Source organism: Phocoena sinus, chromosome 13 (assembly GCF_008692025.1).
Source record: "Phocoena sinus isolate mPhoSin1 chromosome 13, mPhoSin1.pri, whole genome shotgun sequence".
Classification (NCBI taxonomy): Eukaryota; Metazoa; Chordata; class Mammalia; order Artiodactyla; family Phocoenidae; genus Phocoena; species Phocoena sinus.
In genome coordinates this window covers 46,028,723-46,041,398 of record NC_045775.1, presented here as the reverse complement: position 1 = coordinate 46,041,398, position 12,676 = coordinate 46,028,723, and the positions used below count along the sequence as shown (strand labels likewise).

Below are 12,676 nucleotides of genomic sequence, written 5' to 3'. Positions count from 1 at the left end.
CAGAAATACAGAACAACTAGGAATCAATGTAAGACAGTATGCAAATTCATTTTTTTAAATTAGAAAACCAAAACAATAAAATAGCCAAATTATTTTAATTATTCCAGACACTTGAGAAATAGATTTCTGACCAGCTAATGCACATGCCTGCTTCCTACCCCATCTTGCCAGCTATGGCTACATGGAATTATCATCTACGATCACAATGACTTCAATATGAATGGTAAGCAGGCCACAATTTATATTCCAGTTTCTTGAATATAACAAAGAATCACACAGTTGTCATTACATTCATTTGAAATTCAAATGTATACACTTGTAAACATACCTTGTGAATATTATTTTCTAACAACTATTTCCATTTCTAAATGAATACACCTAAACAGTGCATATAATTTCAAATTCAATTCTACTTTTATTTTATGAAGCTAAATGCCAGTATCAAAAATCTGTTTTGCCTATGAATAACAGTAACAATTTAAATAAAGCATCTGATCACCAGAAGAGATCATGCCGACAGAGCTACTAATCATAAATTAATTTTTATAAACAGTAAGATTTTAAGTTGCATATGGAGGGGGTATCTACACTTGAAAATTTTATTTTAAAAAATACAACTCTGAGAAGCTACATCACAGTTCCCCTACAGTAATGAAACCTGCATGGCTTGATCCAACAAGGTCTTCTTACCCGGTCAGAGTGGCCAGTGGCTGAGGCCAGAAGTTTTCCCTTCCTCCAGTCCCAAATGCAGACTGTGTTTTTGGCATCCAATCCCACAGAGGCTAAACGCTAAGAATAAGAACAATAATTTAATACCAGAAAATGATGGGAAAACTTCCTATTATCCATTCTGTCTTTCGATAAATAGTTCTTATTACCTACTATGGGCCAAGTATTGAATTTCTTGTGAAAAAAATGATTTCTCAAAACCCATCTTAAATCCAAAACTAAAGATATCACTGTAGATATTATTCCATTAGCATATACTAAAATTTCAACAACCTAAAACCTACAACCAATTTGTCCTTCTTAAACATAGGAAACATGCAAAATCTCATGAAGTCTTTGATTAATCAGTGGAAACCATAGGAACAGAACTAGAAGGCAGGATTTAAATTTTCAAATTTAAGATCTTAATATGGTTTTAAGAGCATCTAGGATTCTGTAGTCTAAAAGCCTCACCAAACTGTTAAAATGAAAGGGTCTGACAAACATATGGAGAAGAAATCCCATAAATGAATATTATCTTCATTCTTCTTAGTTTTCATAATTTCACAAACATTTGGAGTGAATACAGAAGGATACATAATTTTAGTAAAAGTACTCTGGTACTTCATCTCTCAGTCTAAATTCATTGGATTCAGATCAGACCTTGTCCTCAAAGGGAAAAAAAATCCCACACCTGAGTATACACAAAATTAATAGGGTCAAAACACATATTAGGGACACCAAAATCAGAGCTTCTAGCAGCATAGAAACAAAACTATGTAATTGAGAGAGGTCTGGGCTGGGAGTAAGTAGATTTGGCTTCACTTTTGACTTCATGATTAGCCAGACATAAGACCTTAGAAAATTAAACTCCTTAAATTTCCGTTTTTTCAACTGTAAAATGAGTGTAAAATATTTTTTCTGTCTACAAAGTAGTATTGTTGTATGGATCAGTGAAATAATGTAAGTCAAAAGGTTTTAAAAACATCACTACCCAAGTATAACAGTATGTGAGCTTATGTATTTCACTGTGTGTGTGTACGTGCATATATATGCAATGATAGAGAGCCATATATGGCTAAATACATGTAGTGTTATGCAGAGATTATTCAGGTTTCTTCACTAAAGGTAGCTTCCATTAGGAATATTCAGTATAAAAAATATATAGCTGGAGGTTTTAAAATAGGTGCTTATTGAAAGGAGGTCTTTGCTGTAACTTTCAACTGAGAGTTCCAGTATGGAAATGATTTTAAGACATGCTTGTATTTTTATCTATATATGAAAATTTGAAGTGGGTGAATTCCATTCAGCTTATTTTTTTCTTTTCTCTTTACTTAAACAGAAAAAGCAGTTAACATAAACATGGGCACTAAAGTAAAACCCACATAAGAAATGTGAAGAAGACTGAGAAAAAGCCAAAAGAAATCTATTCTGTTCATTTGCAGTGACAGGCCCTATCGCTACCTGAAAAGCATTTCAATTGCCTTTTGATGCTTGTGAGGTGATGGTCCATTTGTTATTTTCTAAATATCGCTCGATTCCAGTGAACTCTGTCCAGGGACAAAGGCAGATCTGAAGCAATAGGCATCAACAAGCCACGAAATCCATCACAGCAAACAAATAGGAGGTTATTTTTCTCAACTGACAGTTGTGGAAGTACCATGCAGTTCATCCCTGTCTCTATCTTCAAAATGGAACCTAAAAAAATAGCTAGGATTCTAACACAAAATAACATGAACAAAGAACTAAAAGTTACAGCTGGATTTCCCCCGCTACATTACATTTTTCTTGTGATTTTGATAAAGAATGTTTGCTAGAACATTGATAAAGAATGTTTGCTAGAATTTTGATAAAGAATGTTTGCTAGAAAAGCAAAATCAGATAGAGAATGTGCATGTAAGTTCACATCAAAGCATTCATTTACACTTGTACATACATATGCATCCTGACACATTCATTCAGTTTAGTCAGGAAGTCAATAACTGCAAATCTGAACACGTTACTATCTAGCTATTTCTCTTTAGACCTGGATATACAATAGAACTTATGCATTATCCTGACTAAACTGGACAATATTATAGAGTAGTTAAATCAAAAACATATTTACCAGGGGTCCACATATGTATTGAATCTAATTCTGGAAAGAAAAATGAATAGAATGATCACTACGCTCTCAAAACAGCAGAAAACACAAAGTAAATCTTAACTGTTTAAAAAGTGACCCAAACCAGGTCAAGTCCTATCTGAACTACCTGCAAACTCTCAGTTTGGTCAATCTTCTATGAATAATTTCACAGGTCTTTCCACAATATGGACTTAGAGAAGTAACTCTAAAATTTACCAAAAAATAGACTGAAGGAACTAACTGGCATTAATACAAGAGTGAAAGAGACAGAGGAAGGGTGTCCTAGGAACGCGGAGAAGGCTAGGAAGAAAAGGCAGGGCCTTCGTGAGGAGGTAAATGCAGGGGGAGCCAGGAATGAGGCCTTTACGCTTCCACTCCCTTCTCTTTAACATCTTTTAAAAATTGAGATAGAACTGGTATCTATAACACATTAACAAATCTGTAAGTCCACAGAAAGAGAGACACCTTGTTGGAATGGGAGACTGGGAGGGCTTCATGAAGACCTATGAAGTGTCTTGGAAGAATGAATCACTTTAAGGGGCAAACAGGGTGAGCAGGGCACTGGAGGTGAAGAGGGCAGCATGAGAAAGTGTCTGGAGGTGCCAAGGTATCTGGTCTGGTAGAGGAATCTCTCTGACTTGTCCAACTTGACTGCAAGGGAATAGTGAAGAGAAGGCTAGAAAAGTTGGTCAGCCTAGAATGCCCAGCCACAAAGTGTGGACTTCATTCAGGGGGTACGCCAAGCTTCTGTTGTTTTTAAACAACGTTCTGACACTTTTTTCAGTTGGTGAAATGCATTAGCAAGAAATTGACTGTGTGAAGACCAGTTAAGAGGTTACTTAAACTGTCAGGCATGACACAGATTTGGAACTTAAAGGATGGTGGCAGGGAGAATGGGAAGGAGAGAATGAATGTCAGAGTCACTGTAAAGAAACTAATAAATACACATGGATCAGTGACTGCTTGAATTGAGGTGAGTGGGTAGGGGAAAGGAGTTAGAAGTCACCTCAAGGTTAAAGAATCAAATAGAATCTTCTCAATGAATTATTAGGAGGTGATGCTATCTTCTGAAAGCAAGGGGAACCAAGGAGATCCTCAGGGCTTGAGGTCAGTGAAAAAGGTTCAGTCCAACCCTCATTCCAAATAGGAAGCTAACAAAGGAAGACAAAGTAGAATCACTGAGTCACTATAAACCCAATCAACATGAAGTTCACAACTTCCTTTCTGGAGGCTTTTTAACCTAATAGTGAGACTGGGGGAACCAAAACTAGGTCCTATCCAGAGCTGGATCTCAGCACCATGAGTGTGGAAAAGGACCAAACATATGAGGATTCTAAGAGGCTGACAAGGGGAGATAGGGAGGGCTGATAGACCTTCTGAGCCTATACGCTATGTGCATTATAATTCTAGGTGACTTGTGAGAAGTCATTAAAGAAAAAGAAAATGCAAAAAGACACATACCTGTCCATCCGAGTCGAAAGCCAGGCAGGCGACTCCATGTGTATGGACGTCTTTAAGAATAGACACAGTCTGGACATTATAGGAGTCCCATATACATATATATGGCTCCTTCCCAACTTGGCCAGTTGCAACAAGGGTTTTATCTGGGTGTAAGGCAAGGCTGAAAAAGAAAAAGGCCTCTTTCACATCTTCCTATTGAACAAAGTTAAGAAAAACACTGATCATCTTTTATCCACATTTCTCATTTTAATCATCTAACAAGATAATCCCAATAGAAAGAGTCCAAACTGTCGCCAAAGTAATGAATTAGCTGATTGGTCTAATAGAAACATTCAACTTTGGCAAAGAGAGGCTTAGCACAGTTTAACGATAATTTCATCTCATCTTACCTGCTTGGTAACCTTGAAAATCAGACAACTGTTATAATTCTGTGATTCTATGTTCTATCACTGCCTTATGTTATGGTATTTACTTACTGATTTTGAAAATATTACTCAGCTTTCAAATTAACTATTGACTTTAAATTGGAAAAAAAAATGCTGTTGCCAGGAGAAAGCGTACTTCTCAGAATTAATTAAACCTGCTTGCAGAAGCTCTGGATACCATCCTCATTAGGATTTCAAAGCATGGAGGGGGTTTCAGAGTCAAGTACTGTTTCTGTATCTGCTGCCACAGATTATGTATTTTAAATGAAAATTTCTATTTTACACAAATCACTGTGACACTAAGAGAACCACAAATTACTATGCCTGTGGTTTGTGTAGAATTTTTCCTACATCTGTAGTGCAATCAAAATAAAACTGTCAAATGCCAACTAGAATTTCAAGGAATCTGTAGCAGTTAAGAAGGAGAAATGTAATCATTATTACTCCTAGATGAGAAATCACTTGAACGTTTTAAATTCGTTGTGTAAAGGAGTTGTGCCTTTCTAAAAATAGGTGTTGGGAATTAAACGAAAGACCTATATAAAAAACTAGCAGATGACTGTTTACACAATAAACAAAAGTAGAACTTTTTTCCTTTTCAATTTCAGCATCTGTTTACACTTAACAGAAGCAGAATTGTTTTTTCCTTTTCAATCTTCAGCTTGATTTTGATAAGAATATATGCTCTGGAATCAGAGCATTTGGATTTACACCTGGATTTGCACATTGGCTGCCCCTCAATACCTCTAGTTCCTTGGACATATTACTTGATTGATCTTTTGCCCTCAGGTTCCTCATCTATGAAATGAAGATAATATATGAAAATAGATGATATAATGAATACAGAGCAGTTAGCACAGAGTAAGCACTCAAGTTTCATTATCATTATTTGTGTAACTGGCAACAGACAGGTACAACCAACACAGGCATGTCTCTGTGGATACGGGTGTTCCTTTCAGAAACAAACTACTTTCTGCTTCTCCCCTCGCCCCCAATTCTGCAACCACCAAGCCCCACAGTCTGTTCTGGTGTCTCTCATCCCACTGTGCTCACTTCCTGGGTCTCCCACCAAACCTAGTACCATCTTTTGCACAGGACTCCGAGTGCTGGCTCCCTTTCCTTACCGTCGGTGCTCCCAGGCCCTTGCACCCTGGCGCCGGGGTGCAGCTGGCCTTCCCAGGAGCTCCCAGTGCCCCCATCCACAGGTCTTCAGTCCCCGTGATGCCTCCTAAGCTGGAGGTCGGCTCCATTTGCACTCTCCCTACGAGGCTGGATGCTTCATCGAGTTTTGGTTTTTCCTTTTTCTTTGTAAGCAAAAAGGGTGGAGTTGGAGCTGCCTGGAGGGTGAGCTTTGTGGTTTTGGCTGCAGGGTGTGGGGGGGGTGAGTGTGGGTCCAGATGGAGGGGGAGGAAGAGGATGGGTTGGGAGCGCTGACCTTCGGGGCGTCTCATAGCAATCAGGCCCAGGCGCTTCTGCCGCCACCGCCCTTCCAAGAAACAGCCCCATCTCACGAGATTTCGGGAGTTCTGCGGAGGCGGAGGCTTCCTGGGATGAGAAACACCTGCGTGCTCCAGGTGCCAGTGAGGACGCTCCAGTCAGAAAGGAGTTTGGCTCACACCACCAATCAAGCAAATCTCAATCTGCCTCACCTGCCCTCCCCCCACCCCCTGTCCCCTACCCCCCACCGCCAGCCATAGTCACAGGGCACTCTCCCCAGGGGCCTGGCAAGGCGCTGGGGACCAGGCTGTGGCCCAAAGGCTGTGCAGTGGGGAGACTGCCTGAGTTCAGAACTTGGGAGTGAAATGCACGCAGGCGGGCCGAAAGTCTATCATCTTTCAGGAAGAGGAAGGACAAATCCAATATCTGCCGTGGTCCAAGGCTGCAGCAACCCTTATGCACCATGTCACTGCACGTCCTCGGGGGGGCCAGTTGTTCCTCCTGGCAGCAGCGAGCTGTCTAGAATTCACCCCAGGAGACCATGGCTGCCTTTTCCTCAAGCCTTTCCCCTGCAGCACCACCTCAGGCATTGCTCTCCCTTTCTGACCAGGTCCAACTGCCTGCGCCCTGCGATGGGGGAGCCGGCCTCTCCAGGCAAGCCCCTCCGTCAGGAAACGTGCTCCTCTTTCGTACTCTGTCAGGGAGTCTACGGGCCTGGGGCTGCTCTGGACGGGGGAGTGTGGGGTTTCCCGGGAAGGCAAACAAGGTGCAGGTGATTTCCTGGCTTCAGCTGTGATGGGAGTGAACGTGGGTCCTGATGGAGGGGAAAGGAGGAGAGGATGGGCTGGGATGAGAAACACCTGGGTGCCCCAAGTCTGAGTTGGCCATCTTAGTACTTGCTGGAAAATATATCCTCTGGGATCGTTATGAGGAGTAAAATAAAAAGAAGACACACATAAAAGGGTAGCTTTTTCACAATAGGTGACTGTTAGAGGCTTTAAAATATTTTAAGCTTGTAGAACACTTTAGCATTCAGAGTTGGTGAGAGAAGACCAATAAAGTATAAAAGTACCCTCTCAATATCAATTTTGCTGGGATACCTCTGGTCCTTGATACTTTCTAGATGTCCTAGAAAATTGCAAGTAGATTATGGAGTGTCATACTTGTTTCATTAAAATAGTGGATGGAAGCAGTCTATGAAAACCCTATGACAATTTAGTATATTTTAGTTCATTCATTCATTTGTTCAACAAACCCTTATTTAAGGACCTATGAAATGTCAGGTGGAGCCATAGATAACAGAAACAGAAAATACACTGCCCTTCTTTCAAGAAGCCCACCTTAAAAGGAAGGACAGACACATAAAATAATAACGGGCAGGCCAGGGGAGCCTTGAAAGCCCTTTTAATCAGGCCAGAAAGTTAAGGCATCACTGACAGTCATGAGCAGGATACAACATAAATAGTTTCACATGTCAGGAAGGTAACCCTAGTAGCACTGAGGAACAGTGGGAAGAACAGATGGGTGAGGGCTGTTAGGAGAGGAAGCAGAGAGGCCAGAGACTAGGTGAGAGAGAGTGAGGTACGACGGGGGCAGAGAGGATGGAGAAGAAGAGTCAAGAGATATGTAAGGGAAAGAGAGCAAGAGAGAGACAGGGTGAGGGTGTTTGAGGCTAAGGAAAAGCTTGAACATGTCAAACCTGACAGTTTTTTGCTTAGGCAACTGGGTTGATAAATCACAGAGCTTGGCAGCATTAGAGTCTGAAGCCTGATCCTGGGAAAAAGATGGCCTTAACTCGACCTTAGTCTCTGCCAAAGAGACTCCCCAGGTTACACCACACCTGAAGTCCCAAGAGCTATGAAGAAGAGGATTTGATGAGACTGTCTGTTCCATGAGGGCAAGGGCTGTTTCTATCACTACATGGTTCCTGGAACATCGTGGCAGAGTAAGCATTAACAAGGTGCTTGCGAGAGGAATGCTGGACATCGAGAGGTGAGAAGGGAGGAAGGCCAGAGCGTCACCATGCTGCTCCCCCATCCCATGCCTTGGGCCCCCTCCCTTGGGAACAAACAGATGTCAGAAACTGAGCTGGAAAAGATAAAAGTCAGAACAGCTGAGCATTTTGAAAATGACAAAAATAACATTTCTTGGTTGAAGGAAGCCATGTGGTTGACAGGGTCTTGGTGCTCTGGCCGGGTGTCAGGCCTGTGCCTCTCAGGTGGGAGAGCCGAGTTCTGCACATTGGTCCACCAGAGACCTCCCGGCTCCATGTAATACCAAACGGCGAAAGATCTCCCAGAGATCTCCATCTCAACGCTAAGACCCACCTCCACTCAACGACCAGCAAGCTACAGTGCTGGACACTCTATGCCAAACAACTAGCAAGACAGGAACACAACCCCACCCATTAGCAGAGAGGCTGCCTAAAATCATGTTAAGGTCACAGATACCCCAAAACACACCACCGTACTCAGTCCTGCCCACCAGAAAGACAAGATCCAGCCTCATCCACCAGAACACAGGAACCAGTCCCCTCCATCAGGAAGCCTACACAGCCCACTGAACCAACCTTAGTCACTGGGGGCAGACACCAGAAACAACAGGAACTACGAACCAGCAGCCTGTAAAAAGGAGACCCCAAACAGTAAGTTAAGCAAAATGAGAAGACAGAGAAACACACACAGATGAAGGAGCAAGGTAAAAATCCACCAGACCAAACAAATGAATAGGAAATAGGCAGTCTACCTGAAAAAGAATTCAGAGTAATGATAGTAAAGATGATCCAAAATCTTGGAAATAGAATGAAGAAAATACAAGAAATGTTTAACAAGGACCTAGAAGAACTAAAGAGGAAACAAACAATGATGAACAGCACCATAAATGAAATTAAAAATTCTCTAGAAGGAATCAATAGCAGAATAATTGAGGCAGAAGAACGGATAAGTGACCTGGAAAATAAAATAGTGCAAATAACCACTGCAGAGCAGAATAAAGAAAAAGAATGAAAAGAATTGAGGACAGTCTCAGAGACCTCTGGGACATCATTTAACACACCAACATTTGAATTACTGGGGTCCCAGAAGAAGAAGAGAAAAAGAAAGGGACTGAGAAAATATTTGAAGAGATTATAGTTGAAAATTTCCTTAATATGGGAAAGGAAATAGTCAATCAAGTCAAGGAAGGACAGAGAGTCCCATACAGGATAAATCCAAGGAACATGCCAAGACACATATTAATCAAACTATCAAAAATAAATACAAAGAAAAAATATTAAAAGCAGCAAGGGAAAAACAACAAATAACCTTATGGGGATTCCCCTGTATGTTAACAGCTGATCTTTCAGCAGAAACTCTGCAAGCCAGAAGAGAGTGGCAGGACATATTTAAAGTGATGAAAGGGAAAAACCTACAACCAAGATTACTCTAGCCAGCAAGGATCTCATTCAGATTTGATGGAGAAATTAGAAGCTTTACAGACAAGCAAAAGCTAAGAGAACTCAGCACCACCAAACCAGCTCTACAACAAATGCTAAAGGAACTTCTCTAGGCAGGAAACACAAGAGAAGGAAAAGACCTACAATAACAAACCCAAAACAATTAAGAAAATGTAATATGAACATACATATATATCACTAATTACCTTAAATGTAAATGGATTAAATGCTCCAAAAAAAGACATAGACTGGCTGAATGGATACAGAAATGAGACTCATATATATGCTGTCTACAAGAGACCCACTTCAGACCTAGGGACACATACAGACTGAAACTGAGGGGACGGAAAAAGATATTCCATGCAAAGGGGAATCAAAAGAAAGCTGGAGTAGCAGTTCTCATATCAGACAAAAGAGACTTTTTTGTTTTTTGTTTTCTGTTTTTTTTGCGGTACGTGGGCCTCTCGCTGTTGTGGCCTCTCCCGTTGTGGAGCACAGGCTCTGGACGCGCAGGCTCAGTGGCCATGGCTCATGGGCCCAGCCGCTCCGCGGCATATGGGATCTTCCCAGACCAGGGCACGAACCCGTGTCCCCTGCATTGGCAGGCGGACTCTCAACCACTGTGCCACCAGGGAAGCCCCAAAATCGACTTTAAAATAAAGAATGTTACAAGAGACAAGGATGACACTACATAATGATCAAGGGATCAAACCAAGAAGAAGATACAACAATTATAAATATATATGTACCCAACATAGGAGCACCTCAATACATAAGGCAAATGCTAACAGCTATAAAAGAGGAATTGACAGTAACACAATAATAGCAGGGGACTTTAACATCTCACTTACATGAATGGATATCATCCAGAGAGAAAATTAATAAGGACACACAAGCTTTAAATGACACAGTAGACCAGGTAGATTTAATTGACAGTTATAGGACATTCCATCTAAAAACAACAGAATACACTTTCTTCTCAAGTGCTCATGCAACATTCTTCAGGATAGATCATATCTTGGGTCACATATCAAGCCTTGGTAAATTTAAGAAAATTAAAATCATATCAAGTATCTTTTCTGACCACAACGCTATGAGACTAGATATGAATTACAGGAAAAAATCCGTAAAAAATACAAGCACATGGAGGCTAAACAATACACTACTAAAGAACCAAGAGCTCACTGAAGAAATCAAAGAGGAAATCAAAAAATACCTAGAAACAAATGACAATGAAAACACAACAACCCAAAACCTATGGGATGCAGCAAAAGCAGTTCTAGAGGGAAATTTATAGCAGTACATTCCTACGTCAAGAAACAAGAAACATCTCAAATAAACAACCTGACCTTACACCTAAAGCAATTAGAGAAAGAAGAACAAAACCACCCCAAAGTTAGCAGAAGGAAAGAAATCATAAAGATCAGATCAGAAATAAATGAAAACGAAATGAAAGAAACAATAGCAAAGATCAATAAAACTAAAAGCTGGTTCTTTGAGAAGATAAACAAAATTGATAAACCATTAGCCAGACTCATCAAGAATAAAAGGGAGAAGACTCAAATCAATAGAATTAGAAATGAAAAAGGAGAAGTAACAACTGACACTGCAGAAATACAAAAGATCATGAGAGATTACTACAAGCAACACTATGCCAATAAAATGGACAACCTGGAAGAAATGGACAAATTCTTAGAAAAGCACAACCTTCTGAGACTGAGCCAGAAAGAAATAGAAAATATAAACAGACCAATCACAAGCACTGAAATTGAGGCTGTGATTAAAAATCTTCCAACAAACAAAAGCCCAGGACCAGATGGCTTCACAGGCGAATTCTATCAAACATTTAGAGAAGCGCTAACACCTATCCTTCTCAAACTCTCTGAAAAAATTGCAGAGAGAGGAACACTCCAAAAGTCATTCTACAAGGCCACCATCACCCTGATACCAAAACCAGACAAAGATGTCACAAAGAAAGAAAAGTACAGGCCAGTATCACGGATGAACACAGATGCAAAAATCCTCAACAAAATACTAGGAAACAGAATCCAACAGCACATTAAAAGGATCGTACGCCAAAATCAAGTGGGGTTTATCCCAGGAATGTAAGGATTCTTCAATGTACGGAAATCAATCAATGTGATACACCATATTAAGAAACTGATGGAGAAAAACCATATGATCATCTCAATAGATGCAGAAAAAGCTTTCAACAAAATTCAACACCCATTTATGATAAAAACCCTCCAGAAAGCAGGCATAGAGGGAACTTACCTCAACATAATTAAGGCCATATATGACAAACCCACAGCCAACATTTTTCTCAGTAGTGAAAAACTGAAACCATTTCCTCTAAGATCAGGAACAAGAAAAGGCTGTCCACTCTCACCACTATTATTTAATATAGTTTTGGAATTTTTAGCCACAGCAATGAGAGAAGAAAAAGAAATAAAAGGAATCCAAATCAGAAGAGAAGAAGTAAAGCTGTCACTGTTTGCAGATGCCATGATATTATACATAGAGAATCCTAAAGATGCTACCAGAAAACTACTAGAGCTAATCAATGAATTTGGTAAAGTAGCAGGATACAAAATTAATGTACCTAAATCTCTTGCATTCCTATACACTAATGATGAAAAATCTGAAAGATAAATTAAGGACACCCTCCCATTTACCACTGCAACAAAAAGAATAAAATACCTAGGAATAAACCTACCTACGGAGACAAAAGACCTGCATGCATAAAACTAGAAGACACTGATGAAAGAAATTAAAGATGATACAAACAGATGGAGACATATACCATGTTCTTGGATTGGAAGAATCAATACTGTGAAAATGACTGTACTACCCAAATCAATCTACAGATTCAATGCGATCCCTATCACACTACCAATGGCATTTTTCACAGAACTAGAACAAAAAAGTTCACAATTTGTATGGAAACACAAAAGACCCCAAATAGCCAAAGCAATCTTGAAAAAGAAAAATGGAGCTGGAGGAATCAGGCTCCTGGACTTCAGACTATACTACAAAGCTACAGTAATCAAGAGAGTATGGTACTGGCACAAAAACAGATTATAGATT

General features: G+C 40.2%; 1 protein-coding gene across 1 annotated transcript in view; it reads right to left on the bottom strand.

Moving 5' to 3' along the window:
• The window catches only part of EML6 (EMAP like 6), a 355,810-nt gene that overhangs the window by 209,150 nt on the left and 133,984 nt on the right, over window positions 1-12,676 (bottom strand). Inside the window, exons 2-3 of the mRNA XM_032652246.1 lie at window positions 4,295-4,454; window positions 691-789 (exon numbers count right to left, since the gene is read on the bottom strand). Coding sequence (XP_032508137.1) covers window positions 691-789; window positions 4,295-4,454 — 259 coding nt within the window. The remainder of the gene's footprint in view (window positions 1-690; window positions 790-4,294; window positions 4,455-12,676) is intronic.